Genomic DNA, 19,767 nt, shown 5'->3' on the forward strand with positions numbered 1-19,767 from the left:
TATGTATATATGTTATGATCTACACTACCAGAATTAACAATATCTCATATATCTACACGCGTGCATAATTTTCGTAACCATTAGGTTCTAACGAACATATATGCGCTCGTTACACGATTAACATCGTTCTTCTGTATGACCAAGAGTATGGAATAGAAAAAATCTTGGACACCAAATTAATTCGCAGACAAAACCCGCTCGTCATGCTTACTGTAATGTGCATTCAGAGCTAAATATTACGTAACTAATGGGTCAGCTCTAAGGTTTTGACAATTGGGCAAAAATAAATTTCACGATACCTCGATTCACTTCATAATCTCCGCATCAGCTCAAGTCTACGAATCTCCGCGGATGGAAAAATTTACCGTTCAATTCGCAAGCGGAAATTTTCGCGTTCCACAACTTGACTGTCAATCATCCTTGCACTAATCAATCGTTTGTTCATTTGTCGGTCACGTCGAATTCACCACTCAGTTTTTCAGCCCCTTCAACACCGTGACAAGCGTTGTCATATCCGCTCTTGGCTCGAGTATTTTTTTCGCTGACTCATTCACGCGGTTCAACCCCTTTTTTCTTCTTTTTTTGCTAAGATTCGCCAACAACGCGATATCGCATGAGGGCTTTCGGCGCTTTTTGTTTTTATTGCGAGGAGAGAAATGATTAATTCATACCTTGTTGTATACGTGTTTTCCACTTTGTACGCTCGTAATTCGCTTTGCGATGCACACGACTGGTCGATCCCGATATGTACGTCTGTTTTTCACATTACCTTTGCGGTCACGCTTCAATTTTTCGCGTTTTCGTTACGTTGGCAAATTTTCACGATGGCAATTTATTCACGGAAATTATTGACCGAGCTTGAATTGCGAACGGGTTGATGACAGGTTAAAAGCCCGACGAATCGGTGTGTACCTGCACCAAAATTCGATGCTAATAATTCATAGCTTCTGTCGAATTTGACCGTTCATCAAATTATGTTCAATTGGAGCAGCAGTGGAATGAGCTGTAATAAAATATGCATCAATACACTCACTCCATATTGCGTGAAACTAGATAAGAGTGTGCGTAGTTACAAAAAAGATTGAACACCAATGCACATTTGGGAACGTGCATGCTATATAATATTTTGCACATTTTCGGTAGATTAGATTGAATTAGAAATGGATAACTCATTCGATATTGAAGAATACACGGGCGGAAATTCCCAGAACTCATTACTCGTTATCTGCATATCTCAAATCATAGACAGACGAACTGCATAATTTGCGCTAGCGCTTTATTGCAAATTTTTGTTACACCTATGAGATTGAAAAGAACGGAAAGAGATCTCGTACGCTTCTGTGCTGATAAATATAACTGTCGGAGGAGTATTTAGTTATCGTGTTTTGATGTCGCATAAAGCTTGAGTTCTTCATTTCGCCGCATTCTTGACGCACACAGTGTGTTTGTCGACTTTGTCGGATGCAAGGCTTGCGATTTATGTGCACCCCTCGTCCCATGACTGTGCACATTTATACGTTTATGGTTTCCCATCGGGGATATGGGTCCGGTGAAAAAACGTTGCTGACTTGCATTTGGATCAGGAAATTGGACACGATTTGACTTACGAGACCCGGATTCGACCTCTTCGATCCACCCGCATTTGCCGATATACTTTGAGATAAGCTGAAAAAGAAATAAAAATTACGATGTCGATGCTTCGAGACGATCAAGAGATAATACTCAATCGCTGATTCGAACGATGATAATTGATCATCGCTTCCTTCCGATCTTCCTCTATGTAAGGCTTCAGTGCACGATACTGAAAAATTGGTCCCACGCGCGGTTTAAATTAGGTAGTGATGGTACCGGGTATCGCGGTTGTCGTGTACTTTGTTCAACTCGTGCCTTGAATACTGTGGCTCTCCCAAGTCGACCATAAAATCGAATAGTGTCTTACGGTCGGAGATGTGAAATAACCGTTCGAGCTGACGCGTAGAATTTTATCACAACTGAAGTATTCTCCTTCAACGGAGTGTAAATTTCACCTTAACGTGCTCAGAATCACGCTCCCGCATTGATGGAACATCGTGCAACATATCCATGTGCTTTCATTGCAGAAAAATTTAAAAAAACGAGAAGCAGTAGTTGCATCCTTATTCCACGAACATCGACATCGACATCGATATTTTTTCATTCAATATCGGTCCAGTCGTTGCGGCGAGGTATATATATATAGGAATTCGACGGTTGAAGTAGGCACGGATTTGGAGAATCAAAGTTTTATGTTGGTGTCCAGTAGATCTTCTTACAGAGCGCTCTTGGTTCTCATACAGGAATAAATGATGAATCTAAACGATTGCCTAGTTGCGTAATGTGACTTGAAAGAAAATTGGTGTGATTGCATTGACCTTGTGATTTATCGATTGAAGTATCGTTGAAATGGAACTCTTGGACTTTTATAGAACGAAAAGTAACCAGCGGTGGATGAAACTACGAACCACGGTTCAGCTGTCATCGGCAATATCAACAATTCAAAAGAAGCCTCCATTGAAGCGTGAGGATTCATTCCTGAAGCGATTTTCCACCCGACAAATACCGGAAAGTCAGGAAACCTTGGACACTGCTGAAGGCGAAGGCGATGCAACGGACGACAAGGATTCAGGTGTTCGTAGAAGACGTCCGCGGAGGACGCAACGTCCGCCAAAAACTGTCGTGAACCCAGACGAAAACTTCTATTATTACTGGTTGATGCTTTTGTCAACCTGCGTTCTATATAATTTATGGACACTTATAGTGAGACAAAGTTTACCTGAACTCCAAGCCTTGGCACCGGCTGCTTGGCTGGCATGTGACGGATTTACCGATGTGGTTTTTTTTCTCGACGTTGGTGTACAGTTCCGCACCGGCTACCTTGAGCAAGGACTGATGGTGTACAACAGTAAAAAATTAGCTGGACACTACTTCAAGTCGAAATCGTTCATATTGGATTTACTCGCGTTGCTGCCGTTGGACCTTTTGCAAGTGAATCTCGGCAGTAACCCGTTGTTAAGGTTTCCTAGATTTTTGAAAGTTTATCGAGTCTACGACTATTATTACATGGTGGAATCGCGAACAGTATACCCCAACTTCTGGAGAGTCTTAAATCTAATTCATATTCTTTTAATACTCGCTCATTGGTTTGGATGTTTTTATTATTTACTAAGCGAAGCTGAAGGCTTCCAAGGAGACTGGGTGTATCCGTATAGGCCAGGAGAATACGCCACTCTGACCAGAAAATATTTGGGCTCCCTTTACTGGTCCACCCTAACGTTGACTACCATCGGTGACTTGCCTACGCCAGAAACTAACGCCGAGTGAGTGATTTTTACTTATAACTATATTCACTTTTGTTTTCACCATATAGATTCCTCCTCGCTTGGAATTAACTGTATCTTATCATCCAACATTGAGAGATAATGGAATGGCCGTGATCGTGTTTGCTCGAAATATATATATATATCACATCCCAAATGGTGGGATGGTGGCAGTTTCCAACGTGCCCATGTTTGAATTTCCAATTGGGCAATAATTTCTCCGAAATTTTACGGCTGCCACGGTTTTCCATTACCTCTTACATTTTTCATAGCAAACTAGTGCCTAGGAATTAGAATGGTGAGTGGCGTGTTGTTGTGTTGGCAGAGTCATGGCGGGCGGCAATCCCCGGAGCCTCGCTCGACGTGGCCGACTGTCCCGGCTTCTGCAGTTCAAGCATAATGGAGGGTATCTGTATCGTTCCCCAAATATATAAAACAACCTTTTTTCACAAAACGTTGAAGAAGAATATTTAGTCTAAAAGAATCTTGAGCACCAGTATTCATAGTCACATATAGTTTCGTTGAAGACTCACTTGTGAGAACGGTCATGATTCAACGATCATGAAACAATTTCGAAGGATCAGATACATAACATGCCCATACCATGAACATCGGATAGTTGGTATATAAACGCTTTTACTCGACTCATTAAGTACAGGGAAGAGATGGTTAAACCTCACTGCGTCAAGGCAAATTGTCAGGATCTCACTGTGAGGTAATCTCATTACGTTGGCATAATTAATTCACCGTAGAATCGCGTATTTACCCTAGAATTGCATAAGACATCCTGCTAAGAACGAACGGTACTACACCTACAGGTACGCTAGGAGACTACTTTCAGTAATTGCTTATGTAAATTTCGATCCCAATTTCATATTCACGAGACAATCCACAAGCTCTGCTTCGTACACCTCATAATTGGTACCGCAGTCTACGCATCGGGTCTTCCACGGGACGTAAAATCTTTAATTCAAACCTTTTTTCGCTGACCAGTACCTCAAATAGTGCGTATAACCAAGTAGGCATAAATTTTGGACCAAGGTTGATGGCACTTTCGAAATTCGTGAACACAGTGCTTCCTTCATTTGTTTAACTCAAGCAATCCGTCTTTTTGGGACTGTTGTCGTAACTAAAAGAATTATTTTTAATGTAGAAAATTCGGTCAACCGTATATACCATGACTATGAATACTGGTATACCTATTTGAAAGAGCACACGGTAACATGACAAAAGAGTCGAGGAAAATTAAAAAAAAACGAGAGCAAAAAGCAGGCAAGTAATAAGGGAATAAGAATGAAGTGAACAGTGCAAGTCTAAGAAAGATAGTGGAAAAAATGATGTTAAAGAAGAGGTGAAGAAAGGCTCCGGCGGGGGCCGCTCGCCATAACGCAGCAACTTTACCTACTCAACTGATTGATTCTCCCACTGGTTCGCAGGTACGTCTTCACCATTGTCAGCTACCTCATCGGAGTGTTCATATTCGCTACCATCGTCGGGCAAGTTGGCAACGTAATAACGAACAGAAACGCCAATCGTTTGGAATTTGAAAGGTTACTGGACGGTGCCAAGACTTATATGAGGCACCACAAGGTTCCCGGAGGCATGAAAAGAAGAGTGTTAAGATGGTACGATTACAGTTGGTCACGCGGAAGAATTCAAGGCGGAGGTGACATCAACACGGCACTAGGATTGCTACCAGATAAATTAAAGACTGAGCTCGCGTTGCACGTCAATTTATCCGTCCTAAAAAAAGTTACCATTTTTCAGGTGAGCTCACGACAAAAAAAAAAAAAAAAAAATACACCAACAACTTGTATCGCTCTAAAAATTTAAACTTCATTCTTGAAATCAGTCTTCTCTGTTAGCTGAGAAGTTTTATTCTGAAATCCTGAAAATTCAACCGAAAGAATTTTTTGAGGGACAGTATCTCCGGGTTCCTAAATGATCATTAAATTTCAATTTCTCAGCTGTTCAGGGTAGTTATATATTATTTATAATAATTGCAACTGTTTGGTCGTGTTCTTATATTATCTGATACAATATTATAATAATATGCTCAATGTGTAAAAAACACAGACGGCTGACGAATTGCGAATTTAGTATGTGACCGAAAATCGCCGAAGAGTGTTCCAATATAATGGTCATTTAGGAACCTGAAAATGATCATCAGCGTACGAGTAAGACTTATTTCGAAAATTACATTTTTTCTTTACGACCTATTATTCATTTTCACCTGTAATATTAGATCGTCTACATTTGGCCGTACTGTGATTGATACTCCGAATATCGCTTGTTCATCTATTTCATGGAATACGGTATACCCATAGAATACATCCTCCCGATGAAATGTATATATTGCATAAATTTAACTAGGTGTTCACTAAGGTGTAATAATTGATTGATTGAGGAAGCTGCTGCATAATTGGTTTGACCCACTCTATCCGAACTAGTTGTTGATAAACAAATATAACCATCGCGAATATCGGTTCACGTTCCCATTTACATGCAGTTCAGCGAATGACGTGCCGTAATTATGTTTTCGAACACAAAGACATTATAATTCCGGACGTCATTTGCAAAGCAAATTAGGTTCCACGTAAACTCAAAGATGCATTGAATCACACGCAGTATATATATATTAAAAGTCATAAATAAAATGACCGTAGTGTAAAGTGTTCAACTGTCTACTTGTACCCAATCCTCGGAAAAAATACTTTTCGAAATTTTCTCTGTATCGATTTATGCAATAACGTTTTAGTGTCTGTGCAATTGTTTGAAAACAATTTTACTTCAATATACATAGTCAACGTTTCAAGAATAACAAAATTCTCAAATTTTAATTTTAGGAGTGCCAACCAGAATTTCTTCACGATTTAGTTCTTAAAATGAAGGCGTACATCTTCACCCCCGGGGACTCGATATGCCGGAAAGGTGAAGTTGCTAGAGAAATGTTTATAATAGCCGATGGGATTTTGGAGGTGATCAGTGAAACTGGAAGGGTTTTGACCACTATGAAAGCAGGCGACTTTTTCGGGGAAATCGGTATTCTGAATTTGGATGGACTAAATAAGTAAGTTCCTAATTCCTCTTATTCATATACATATATTCCTTTAATCCAAGATTTCGAAAATTTTGTTAAACGACGACCAAAAGTTATACGAGCATTATTAACAACCAAGTCAGACGTCATGTAAGCATCACATCATTTCTCTCGTTGTGGAAATTGCTAAACTTCACAAATGTCGACGTTGATAATAGAGTATTCAGATGAATGGAAACTCATTTTCCTCGTTCCAATTGTTTCAAAATAATACAACAAATTTCCGGCTCCGGAATGATAATTTATTTCATTCCTTGCAAAAGTAAAATTTGTTTCTTATTGTATATTGTTTAGGCGTACGGCGGACGTGAGATCAGTTGGTTACTCAGAATTATTCAGCCTTTCTCGGGAGGATGTTTTGGGGGCGATGAAGGATTACCCAGAGGCTCAAGAAATTTTACAAAATTTGGGCCGAAAACGTCTTATGGAGGCTCAAAGAGTGGCTAGATCCGTCAGGCAACCGACGTCTCCGGGACACGACTCGTCCGACAATAGCACCGGGAAACGAATCGTTGACAAGCTGAGGAGCGACGTTAAGGGTCTTAAAAACGTCCTCCGCAAAAGCAGGCGAAACACCAGACCCGAGGAGAGCCTGGAATTGCAACCGTTGGCGCCAAAAGCACCGATGCTGCGACGTCAAACAAAAGTCGACCCGGACGCGCACGAAGTATCGGCAGCAAGTAACGCCGAACCGCCGATATCGCCGATCGGCGCAGGGCTGCCACTCTTGTCGAGGTTGAGGCTTCTGAAGGAAAAACAAGAGCGGGAAGAGAAGAAAAATGTAGTCGAAATTCAAAGCGCCACCGTCGAGCCGCAGACGACACAAATTCCCGAAGTTCAAAATCCGACGAATCAGAACTTGCCGTTGCTGCAGAGGATACTTCTGTTGAAGGCTAAAAATGATCAGGAAACGACGTCGGACAAAGAAGGACCCGGGAAAGAACCTCTTCTTCCAAAAAATTCTATACCGGAAGAAACGGTTGAGATGGAACAGAACCAGGAGGTAATCCAAACTGCCGTTGCGGAATCGTCCGCGATATCGCCGACTGCCTCGACGGCCAGCGGTTGCAGTATAGGTGGCAAAAAACCGTGGAATATGCTGAAAGATGCATCTTTGAAAACTCGAGAGCCCAAGAGGAATCACTCTCCGCAAACTAGTCCGCCGGTTCGAAGGTTACGGGTGAAACGAAGCTTGTTGCACATTCGACAGCAGACTAAGATGTACGCTTCGGTCGATGACTTATCCCCCGAATATTGCGGATTACCCTTTGTCAAGAAGTTGAAAATTTTGAACGAACGACAGAAGTTGGCGGAACTCGAAAAAGCGGTCAGAAGTTCGAGCTTGGATTGCACGGAGCCGACGGATATTGAGTTCGATAGTAATCTCACCAGAAGTCACTCAGAGGCTTGTGCCATCGAGTACGCAAGGAAACTGGCGAAATTAAATCAGGTGAGATATTTATAATCTTACGACGAAATCGCGATACTACATCAAGTCTAATCGATTGCATTTTAGTTAAGTAAAATCATGATTATAGCCATACGGAAATACTGCATGTATTTATGTGACAATTAATGACATTTTATCGATGACCGATCACATTTTTTATTCGATTTAAAAACTGTACAGGTTGTTCCAATTTTAAATATTATACGAACGAACATTTGTAGTAATAATGATTTCGGAAGAAAATCTTTACAATAAAATTTCAGAGTTCTATGTTTTTTGGTCAAATCTATGAAAAGTTCATGAAAAAGTAAACTAAATATTGAAGGGTGACAAGAGGGAAATATCATGGTTTCGTGGGCCAATTTGTGAAATGTGTCATTTTTTAGATTTTGTCAGTAACGTCTGATTTTCGATATCGACGGAACACGTATTTTGTATATGAGCAGTTAATAGTGATTTGAAAGATGAATTAAAAGAATCAAAAATGATTCTTTTTCTCATAATTATTGTATTGGAAATTTTGTATTATTACTTTTTTTCTCTTATCTTAACTTTCTTACTTATTCATTATTGAAAGTTTTGTGACGATATAAGACCAAATCAAAATTATAAAGAATATTTTACCGTTTTAAAGTCGCCAATTTTGTAAACGCAAGACAACTTTTCAGTGAGGATGAAAAATAAGTTGTACGCACAGCAGCAAAGCAAAAAACTTCAAAGAAAATTCCAAAAAATTCCCAATATCAATACGTTTTTCAAGTTTTTGAATTCATCTTTAATCTCGTCATCAGCTGCTCATATCCGAAAATACGTGCTCCCTATCTAAAATTAGACGTTTTTTACAAAATCTCAAGAATGTTACACTCTATACATCGACCCATATCAAAATCATATTTTCCCTTCGAAACCCAACAAGTTTTGTGCAAGACTGAAATATTCGCCTGAGGCGATTAAAACTGACCACTTTGACGGATAGAAATAATCCTTACGTGAGCATCAATTGCAGTTCTAAAACAAAAAATCAGTGTCCCTTTAAAAATTTGATACTGCCATTTTGTGGTTACTTTAAAATCGTGCAACTTTTATTGAAATGATTCTCTCGAATAATTATTAGTCACGGTAATATTTGAAATTTCTGTGTTAAAATAGAACTGTTCCAACAAGTGATAAAATAATACCGTTTCAATCAGCTGACGATAAAAACTGTTTTGTAGGATCAGGCAATCACTTTCCAAAATCAGCTTTCACCCGAGAATGAAACTTTAGAACGGCGGAATCTGAAAAGCATACTTAAAAAACTGTCAGCCGAAAGTAGGACAGGAAGCTCGGAAACTTCGACCACGAATATACCAGACAAAAAAACGGCTACCGCCGAGTTACGGAAGTTAATGCGGGCACCAACGATCGAAGGCTACGCTGCGAGGCATTCCAAGCTTTCAAAAAGCGTTACCTTTAATAAATATACTCTGCAGAGCCCGCCGTCCGAGCAACCAAATAACACGGCTATCGGGGATCATCAAAATCAGCCTCTTCCGCAAGAACGGCAAGAACCGAATCCACTGCCACCGCCTCCTACTAGTAAGCTTAGCTTCCGTCCAATAAGCAGTGGCAACATTCTCCAAATAGTTTCAGGAGCACGGGAGGATGAATACCTCGGTGAACTAGTCTCCGGGATTCGCGAAGTGATTCAGGCCCGATTAGTGAGTATCTGTCATGGATATACACGCTTTTCGCATGTCTCATCGATTCGTTTGGCACGCCCAGATATTTTATGCCTTTCGTTCTGTACGAAAAAAAAAAGAAAGAAAGAAAAACATATTCCATGCTTAGTGTGCGATGACTGTATATGTTTACAAACGTCATTGGTGCAGGACAAGAATTCTGTAAACGATATCTAATGTTTCCATAGTCGATACAGCTCCTTGTACACATGTAAAGGTTATATACTTGGCAAAAAACAGTCGTGAAATATTTTCCTCCCTCGTATATGTAATAAAATGTAATAAATGACGTCTGGGCTTCTTACCTTTTTGTCCAAAAAATATATCAAGGACACGATTTATACGGTGAAATTCTGTTCTCTGCTAGTCTCTTTATCCTTGCGATACACTACGGTGGAAGCGATTTTCGTGATAGTAGATGAACAAAAAATATTTCTTATCGATCCTAACTCTATATGACATTGTGAAAATGTAATTATAATGCGTGTAATTAGAAAAAAAACGTACGAACATAGAATGCTTCTTCCGAATACTGAATATGAAAGATTGTCGAAATTTTACAATTTTAGGAAGACATCCAAAGTAAATTTGAACGTCAATTTACTTCATTGGAATCGGAGATTCGAAAACGAGACGAGATCATCTCCCAATTGCAGGCAAGAATTCAGGAGCTGGAGCAACGTGAAAATCCCCACATAGACGAATCTCGGGACAGTACGGAACCCGACACGTCTATGGAAGAAGACGTAGCTGAGGATCATCCATTCATGCGAGACGGATCGGTGGACACGGTATTGACAGCCCAACCGGAAATGAGACGCGGATCGTCGATGGCGCCGACGCATAACAGAAGATCATGGGAGGATCATTCGGAGGAGGAGACGTTAGAGTTGCAAGATTTGCCTAGATCGATCAGCCCGCAATCGTTGTGGAGGGACGACGTGGTAATAGACGTGGAATCGAGCAACGAACCTTCGAGTAATTCCGAAGACGAGAAGCAGGGTCAACATGGATCTGATCGTCATCAGACTGACGAGAATTATGACGACGACGACGACGACGACGACGACGACGTTGACGTTGATGACGACGATGACGACGGGCATAATAATTGGGAGGTTGCAATGCTGGCTGAAGAATTGGAGGCCAGGCGGAGAAATAGCGAAGGATCTAGTCCAGGTTCCTAGCCCATTAATGAAATTCTAGAAGTATTGTATTATTACTCAAATACAACTGATTCCAGAGAACAGCCATGTCCTTCGATCAAACGGGGTAGTGCAGCTTTTTGTAATAACAATTATCCTTGTGTGAGTTGTAAGGATATACACAATTGTCGCGAGACCATGCTCTGAGGATACAGCAAACAATCTGTAGGACTCTTGAAAATTTTCCTGTGACTGAATTTTTTTTCATAGATATACACGTGTAAAAGTACGTTATGGGTCAGAAACAAGATCGATTTTTGTTACCTAATTTATTGCTTTCACGTAAACTGAAGAAAATCGATATCCTTGTGAAGCAACTTTGTCATTTCCATAAGGAATTCTATACGATTCATTATTTTATACCTAGAAATATTTTCGTATTCCATAATTATCTTCTCCCGAATGTAAGTAGTGGATTTACATGGTATAAAATATAATTTGAAATATTATGCGCCGTCGGTCAGAGCATTGATTTTTTTTTTTTTAAATATATTAAAATTTTTCAAAGACAAATATTACATTTAATTAGCAAAGTTTGCTAATCAGCCAGAAGCTAAATATGCAGAAAAGTGCCAGAAGTGTTGCCAAAAATATCTTACAATTCGGCTCAATTAGGATTTAAAGAAGGTAGATAGTTATCATGTGATTAATATATTACTTAATTAATGAGCCAAAATTGTACCAGAATACTTACTTAATATCTATTATAATATTACCAATTTCATCTCACATTGAAAAATGAAAAGAAATTTATAAATGTTGTATTATTTCTCGTGGATTTGCCTGCACGTGCATTCAATAAATTTCTTATTTTGGAAAAGCTGCACTACAAAAAACATTTCGAGTACTACACGAACTAAATAGAATAATTTTAAATACAAGTATAAAATAGTTAAACCAAAGAAAAAGAAAATAAAATATATTATGTATACTGACCAGACCAAGCTCAATATTTCTAGAGTCTTTACAAAACACACCTATTAAATAAATAACTATATTAAGTAAATTCATATAAAAATTAAAAAATAATAAAAAATTAAATTAAATAAATACAATGAAAAATTATCAAAAACTTGTACATACTAGCCTATTATTTATTTATTGATAAGCAAGAGAGAAAGGTTTAATGAACACAGAGTGCATTTTAGATGCTCATACATGTACCTCGATACAGATGAAAAGAATATACAATAAAATAAACATTGTTTTCAGAGGACCGGTTACTTCATTTTCCACGCAACAAGATTGTGGGGTTTCAATGTACTACATCACCCGCCCGTCAACCCGGTTAATATAAAAATAATTTCCTATTTTCCACCATGACCCCCCTGAAAATTTTGTTCAGATTAAAAGAAAGGTTCTGTCAGAAGATGAGCGTTCTACGTTATGTGGAACTTTGAGTTACGTGAAACATCGCGCTCATTGATCAATCATTTGATTTTTCACTTTCATACATTTTTTTAAATTTATGAATTATCGTGAATGAAAAAATCTTTTTATTGCTTACATCAAACAACCTAATGTAACGAAAGTTGAGCAAACTTTAATCAAACGTATTCAGGGGGATACTGTGTACAAAAGCAACAGAAGACTTCTTCTTTTTTCTTTATGGCTATCTCCCGTTAAGCAAATGTCAATGTACTATTTCATTGTTTTATTTCTTGCTCTTCAATCCTTATACATATTTACATTGATTTATTCTATATTTATCAATTCCTATCTTGGACGTTCTGTGTTCCTTAATAATCATCCCATACTAAGATGTTGTTATCTGAAACTGTGTTACATTATTATTTCTATTTAGTACTCTTTCAACGTGACTTTATGGACTATTGACGTAATTTATTTCAGAATTTATTACATGAGAAATGATTTAATAAAATAAGCAAAAACTAATCGCTACAGGAGACACCGCATCGTATTTCGAACTATTGTAAGAACAGCAATACTAAAATGTGTCAAACGCCTTCTATAAACTTTCACCTATTGAATTTATTGCATAATATCAGTTTATTTAGAGGCTTTGGCTCATCAAGCACCGCAATTCGCCGATACCCTGAAATCGCGGCTTCCTTTAACCAGGGATCGGACGGATTGCATGCGATGTATCCCGCTGGCGGGACTCCCAGTTAACACTTTTGTATTCCTGATGGAAATTCAATGCATGTGTCTGAGGATAAGTTGAATTCAAATGCATTCAACAATTCGATTATCGATAGGCTCGAGGGGCCAGTTTACGATACCTCGATTGGAACGGGTAAGGTACATAACCTCACAATCATAATAATAACAAAAGCGACGCGACGTATTTTTATAATGAAAACCCGCGTTTTCGCACGTTTTGTGGCCAGATATATCAGTGCAATATGTGATGTGTAAGTGTTAGGAAAAAAAATTCGCTTATTCAAAATAATGGGTGACATTAGGGCTGGCCTAGACGAGCTAAAACTTGATCCAGCCTTGTTTGCCAACGTCAAATACTACGTTAGCGGTGAAGCAGACCCCAAGGTGAAATAACTCAATATTTATTGCCTCTTTGAGCACCACCAGCTGTAAACATTCTCTAATATTACGCGCGATAATTTCGATATTTTGCATTTATGAAACTGAATGACGTATCAACAAATCTTCTAAAAGCGGTTAACCAATCTCACGAATACATTTGAGTTATATTCACGTAATCAGAACATTTGACAGTTGATTTATTTTTGCCTTACTCATGCACACTTGCATGAGCACATTGTAAGGCTTGAAAAAACTAGTTTACATGCTCCTGGTCAAGGTGTTATAAAAATTTGAACTGCAATCGGTAGATCAAAACGAAGCACTGAACCACGTCGGTTAAGGTGATCCATGAAAATTCTATCAGCAACATTTATCTTCACCGTGTTTTCATTTCAGATATTAAGTTTATTGCAAGAAGGGGGAGCGGAACGATCTAATTATTTCAGCGACTTTGTAACTCATCTTATCGCAGGCCATGAGGCGCTGGAAAGTGATATCTCTGAAGCTAAGGATCTTTACGAGATTCCAGCTGTTACGCAGGACTGGATTCTGTACTCTGTCAAGTGCAAAAAACTACTCCTGTATCCTATTACACTATCCATATTGGATTTATGTCTTTTACCTGATAATATTTCCAAATTTCAATTGATCTTTGCTTGTTACGTACTTTATCGTAACATTTTTAAATCATATGTTTTTATACAAACTGATCTGTATTACGATGAGTCTTAAAGTCTGTATATACTTTATCCTTAATGCGTAAATTTCTTAGACCGCAATATTTTTCTCCGGAAGAGAACCAACTATTCTCCAATGTAAGAGCATGTGTCTCCCAAGTAAGCCGTGCAGACAGCAAATCTGTCTGGGCAATGATAACGCTCCAAGGTGGCAAATGTCAGCTACGTTTAGATCGTCACTGTACGCACCTAGTGATTGGTAAGGCTGATGGGGCAAAGTACGAAGCTGCTACAAGACACCGCATTAAAATTGTCACACCAGATTGGGTAACGGACTGTTGTCGAAATAGAAGTCGCATTGGTGAAATTGAATATCATCCTAGGCTATTAGTATATCCATCACCAAATAGTTCGACTGCTCTTATTACTGGCTTTATGGATGAAGATTGTGAGCTGAATGCGGTTCAACAGGAACAGGATAGAACAAAGGCAATGTTGGAAAAACTGAAACAACGAATGCCTTGGAATCAGCCTAATACATCAGTTACCTCAGCATCTGCACAAAGTTATAATGCTGTAAGAACTTCTGTACAACAGGTTGGTGTACAAGGGCCCAACACCATTAGCACATCTAACATGCAACAGCAGTTCTCACGGGCAACAACTCAGAGTAGTTTACCACACGTCACAAATGTCTCGTCGAGTAATATGCCAAATACTTCTACTTCCGCATCTTGGCACCCACAAACATCGCAAATGAATAATGTTCAAATGAAAAATATCCTACAACAACAACAACAACAACAACAACAGCAACAGCAGCAGCAACACGAAGCACCACATCCACAAATTAATATTCAGCAACAGCAATTGATACATCAACAGCAGCAACAACAGTTATCTCAACAACAGCAACACCTCAGCCATCAACAACAGCAGTTAAATCAGCAACAACATTTAGCAGCACAGCAGCAACAGATAAACCAACAACAACACCAACAACAACTAGAACAGCAGCAACTGACTCCACAAAAACAGCAACAAATGGTTCAACATCAGCTACCATCTCAGGCACAGCAACTATTAACACCACAACACAAACAACAAATAAATCAACATCAGTTAATTTCACAGCAACAGCAGCAGCAGCAACAACAACAACAACAGCAGCAACAACAACAACTTGGTCAGCCTAGACAGTTGACTTCACAACACCAATTGGGTTCACAGCAACAACATTTAAACACGCAACAACAATTACAATTATCTTCCCAACAACAACAGCTGGCTCTTCAACAGCAACAACAACAATTGGCGCCACCACAACAACAATTAGGTCCGCCACCACCATCGACTCCACAGCAACAAACACTTACCAACGAACAGCGTCAACAGTTACTTTTGCTGCAGCAACAACAACAGCAACAGCAGAAAATACAACAAATTTCACAACAGCTTCAACAGTCAGCCCCTCAAAGTACGCAACAATTTGTGATTAGAGACGGACAGCTACAACAGCAAAGTGCAACTCAACAACAATTGATATCACAAAATCAACAGGGTCTCATCGTTCAGCGAGATCCTCAATGGCAACAACAACAGTATCATTTACAATTGCAAAGGCAACAGCAACAGCAACAAATTGGCCAACAACAAAGGCCTGGCGGTCAGTGGGCCCAGCAGCCGCAACATCCTCCGAGACAACTAATACAACTTGATGCGCAAACTCATCAACATTTACAACAAATGGACCCAACACAAAGAGCACAATTTATTCAGAAAATACAGAAACAGCGGAATTTGATACTGCAAAGACAAATGCAAAGTAGACAAGCGCAGCAAGGGCCTCATATAGCAGTTATAAGGAGTCCTGGAAAACCAGGTCAGCCAGGAGGATTGCAATGGGTTCAGCAACAACACAGAGCTCAGTTAATGGGACCTCAGGTCGGACCAGCTCCAGGACAAAAACCAATGATCCCGGGAGCTCAGCCTCCGGCACTCACACCAATAAACTCATCAAATCCAGTTATAGTACAAGCAGCCCAATCTGTCTCAGGTGGCCAAACTACACAACCTGGTCAGGTGTTTCAGCAGGGTCAACCTCTGACACAGCAACAGCTGACTCAGTTGCACGTGCAGAAGCAACAGCAAATAGCAAGATTGCAACAGCTGCAACATTTACAGCAGCAACAGCAGCAGCAACAGCAACAGCAACAGCAACAGCAGCAGCAGCAAGGTCCACAGCAAGAACCTACGTTAACGCCATTGTCAGGAAATTCGCAAATACCACCTGATCAACAGTTGGTTGTCAATGCTAAAACAAAAACGGCGCTTGCCAATATGCTTACAAGTAGACTGCAAGGCGGTGCTGCTGAAGGTAGCGCCGCTGGTCAACTTCGGTTGATGACTGCTCAACATAGACCACCTCCGCCACCTTCACAGGACCCTCAATTGCTAGCAGCTTATCAGAGAAGAACACTCGGAAACATTACAAACGGTGCACCGCCAGGTGCACCTGTAAAAATGCCGTATGCAGTCGCTATTCCACCGCCGCGAGCGCAGTTTTACGGACACAATCCAAACTTGAAATGTATGTACAGTAATTTATTCAAGATCTTTGGAACTACTTTACAGAATCGAAGCAGTTTATACCCTGCAGATTTTACTAAAATTGTTTCTATGTATGAGTAAAATTAGTTTTAAACCCGACTTCTGAAGCTTGTAATATATTCTTGAAAAGTACGGATAAATTTCTCAAACTGTGAGTTTTATTCGTAATCAAACTGATCTATAAGAAGTAAATATTAATTTGCTTGGGTAGTGTTCAACTTCACTGAAACCAAAACCAAATTCTATATTGTCGATGCCAAATCTAGGAAACTGATACTGTCTCGTATTTCAGTCTTCAGAATTAAAGTAAGCAACGCCCATCTTATTGGAAACTGATGCTTAACATTTTTTTTTTTTTCAGTGCCTCCAGACTTGTTTCTTCTTGGCTGCATTTTTGTGATTGTTGAATATGATACTCAACAGCCAGACGAGGTCCTAAATTGGAAACAAGTAATTGAGCGACACGGGGGAGAAGTTGAAACGCAGTATTGCGCCCGTGTAACTCACATATTAGCCATGACGCAAAAACACCCGATAGTGAATCAAGCTCTACGAGAAGTTAAGCGCTGTGTCAGTGCACATTGGTTGTCCGACGTTATTGGAAAACAGCAAGTCTTACCACCTTGGCATGCACTGCATTTTCCCACCCCATTCGGCTTGCAAGAGTTGCCTTGCACCAAACACATTGTGTCTTACTCTGGATTTGAGGGAGAAGAAAGAGCTAAAGTTAAATTTATGCTAGAAGCATTAGGTGCAAAACATACTAGTTACTTCTCTAAACACAATACGCTGCTCGTCTGTAGAAGGTACGTCAACAATGCCTGGTTCATTTTCATGCAGATATTACTGTTTTTTCATAACCGTTTGCAAATCTAGTTCAATTATGAGAAATGAACATGGGGTATGATATTCTGGATGGCCTATTCTCAAAAAGAATTATTTCCATTTATTTAAAAATTCCAGACCCGATGGACCGAAATACAAAAAAGCTAGAGAATGGCAGACTGGAGTAGTTAATGCACAGTGGATGACTGATTTGCTGTGTGGTCAAACCAGCGCGCTTCATCAACCTGAAGCCACAAAATACCAGCAATTTATCCTGGGCAATCCATTTCGACTGGATTATAACTTAGTGCCTCATCTAATGGGTATGTATTTGATGTATAAGTGAAGAAAACACCTCATAAATGAAAAACTTTGAGTCCAATGAGTCGCTACTGAATCAAGTATCCTTCACATCAGTCATGCTAAAAGTGTCATAGTTAATCGTCAGCAGTCATTTACCGAGTACTTTGTAGTTTTTTTTAATTTTCTTATTTATTCGTATGAAAGTATTAATCAACTTCTGCGGATTAAAAAACAAAAATTTGGACTATGTATTGGGGTTGCATAATTAAAATAAATGACGTTTAAACTTTCTGGGTAGGTGCTTGGAAAATGCCAATCAACATAACACAAGAATCTTATGACAAAGTGAAACAAGTTGGTCAAGGTCCTAATGCAATGAGAAAAAACAAGAAGCCTCGATTAGATGGACCGTTACTAAATAAAGATCCACATCTTTTGGGCCTTGACGAACAAATAGTTATTAGCAATCCAGACCCACCACCACCTGATAAACAGCCTAGAATACTATTTTCTGGGATAAATCCTAGAAAATATGCAAAGGTGATGCGTACATCTTGATTAGTTTTTTTATTCTTCTCGACAAATTCATAGATCAAATAATTTAATTAAACTATTCATTTATGTTTTCCATTAACAGAGAATCCGAGAACTTGGCGGGGCTCTGGCTGTCAATTGGCGTGATGCTACACATCTTGTCATGTCTGCACCATTTCGTACTGTAAAACTATTATGTTGTCTATCTCATTGTCGGCATATCGTTACGATACAGTGGCTCGTTGATTGCTTTACGAGAAACACGTTTGTAGATGAGAGCCCTTATGTACTCGGCAGCCTTGAATTTGAGAAAAATTTCAGCTGCAACATTGAGAAAGCCCTTGCCAGCCCCAACAGAGGAACTGTACTTAAGGTACAATGTGAATTTCATAAGTGCTATAAGTTTAGTGATTATATACTCAAAAAATGTATTCACTTTTTCACAATTACTTACTGCTTATTTAATTTTTTCAAAGTGTTCAATTCATGTTTAGTCTTCCATCCGTCTAATCGACGTTTAAAATGATTCCATTTTTTTTCTTAGCAATATCTCCACTTTCATTTTGCTTTCTGAATCCGAAAAATAAATTGACTTGAAATAATAAAGTATGTCTTACTTTCAATACAGGGTAGGATATTTTATGTAACACCTAGTGTTATACCGTCTCCATTGGCATTCGCTGAAATAATCGAAAGTGCAGGTGGCACAATAGAAAAGACAAGACGATCTCTTAGCCAAATACAAGAGCTGAATGCGACCAGATTGACTTACATTATTGTGACTCATGAAAACGATCTTCATCTTCTTGCCGATGTTTTACATGCTAATATCAGTAAGTATTTTATGTCATCTGTAACACCTAACATGAAAAATTTGCACCCAATGTCAAGAATTCTTAATAGGCTGTACTTCAACTTCAAAGTACATTGATTAAATGATCTATGAAGTATCGTTAAAATTTTTCTTGTATAAGGAAACCAGTTGATAAAATCTATGTAACCTGAAAACACACTTCCTATAGTAAATCGTGGTTTAGTGTCATACGTTTCTAGTTTGTTTTTAACATAACAGTTATAATATTTTATAATCTGAACTAAATAATATCAGCTTGTTTAAAAAATATTTCATCCTTATCGCACAGGTGTCTTCAGTGCTGGAATTGTTTTTGAAGCTGTGGCGCGGCAGTGCTTTCAGCCAGATATAAGCCAAATATGATGGGACCAGCCATAACAACTGTATTGACTCCCTTATTGCCAAATTATGAAGTCACTGGTAAGTTTCGCTGTAGGTAAGAAATCTAACAACACATGATTAATAATACCTTTTTCCGAAATTTCATGGAGTAAGAAAATGCAACTGAAAATCAAGTTTCAAAACTGAAGTGTTAACACTGCAGCATTTTCACTGCTTTTTATTGGTTCAATCAGTGCAGACTTCATATATTGAAAATCACATACTACTTAGTCACAAGTTGTTCATATTCACACAAGTATAGTTTCCA

The 19,767-nt window shown here is 39.0% G+C and overlaps 2 protein-coding genes across 5 annotated transcripts in view; both read left to right on the top strand.

The window, feature by feature from the left end:
- The window catches only part of LOC124407551 (cyclic nucleotide-gated cation channel beta-1-like), a 54,185-nt gene extending 42,948 nt beyond the window's left edge, over positions 1 to 11,237 (top strand). For all 4 annotated transcript variants that reach the window (XM_046883794.1, XM_046883796.1, XM_046883795.1 and 1 more), the window contains 7 exons: positions 2,445 to 3,335; positions 3,661 to 3,741; positions 4,772 to 5,102; positions 6,182 to 6,405; positions 6,730 to 7,885; positions 9,100 to 9,585; positions 10,176 to 11,237. In XM_046883794.1, the coding sequence (XP_046739750.1) occupies positions 2,445 to 3,335; positions 3,661 to 3,741; positions 4,772 to 5,102; positions 6,182 to 6,405; positions 6,730 to 7,885; positions 9,100 to 9,585; positions 10,176 to 10,793 (3,787 nt within the window). In that variant the 3' untranslated portion in view covers positions 10,794 to 11,237. The remainder of the gene's footprint in view (positions 1 to 2,444; positions 3,336 to 3,660; positions 3,742 to 4,771; positions 5,103 to 6,181; positions 6,406 to 6,729; positions 7,886 to 9,099; positions 9,586 to 10,175) is intronic.
- A 1,851-nt stretch (positions 11,238 to 13,088) lies between these two features.
- Positions 13,089 to 19,538, top strand: LOC124406830 (PAX-interacting protein 1-like). The gene is made up of 9 exons (XM_046882456.1): positions 13,089 to 13,319; positions 13,713 to 13,897; positions 14,089 to 16,583; positions 16,965 to 17,409; positions 17,567 to 17,751; positions 18,030 to 18,271; positions 18,369 to 18,638; positions 18,894 to 19,098; positions 19,408 to 19,538. Exons 1-9 carry the CDS (start codon positions 13,224 to 13,226, stop codon positions 19,479 to 19,481), a joined length of 4,197 nt encoding a protein of 1,398 aa, XP_046738412.1. The 5' UTR covers positions 13,089 to 13,223; the 3' UTR covers positions 19,482 to 19,538.
- Positions 19,539 to 19,767: the final 229 nt, after the last annotated feature.

Source organism: Diprion similis, chromosome 6 (genome assembly GCF_021155765.1).
Source record: "Diprion similis isolate iyDipSimi1 chromosome 6, iyDipSimi1.1, whole genome shotgun sequence".
Lineage (NCBI taxonomy): Eukaryota > Metazoa > Arthropoda > Insecta > Hymenoptera > Diprionidae > Diprion > Diprion similis.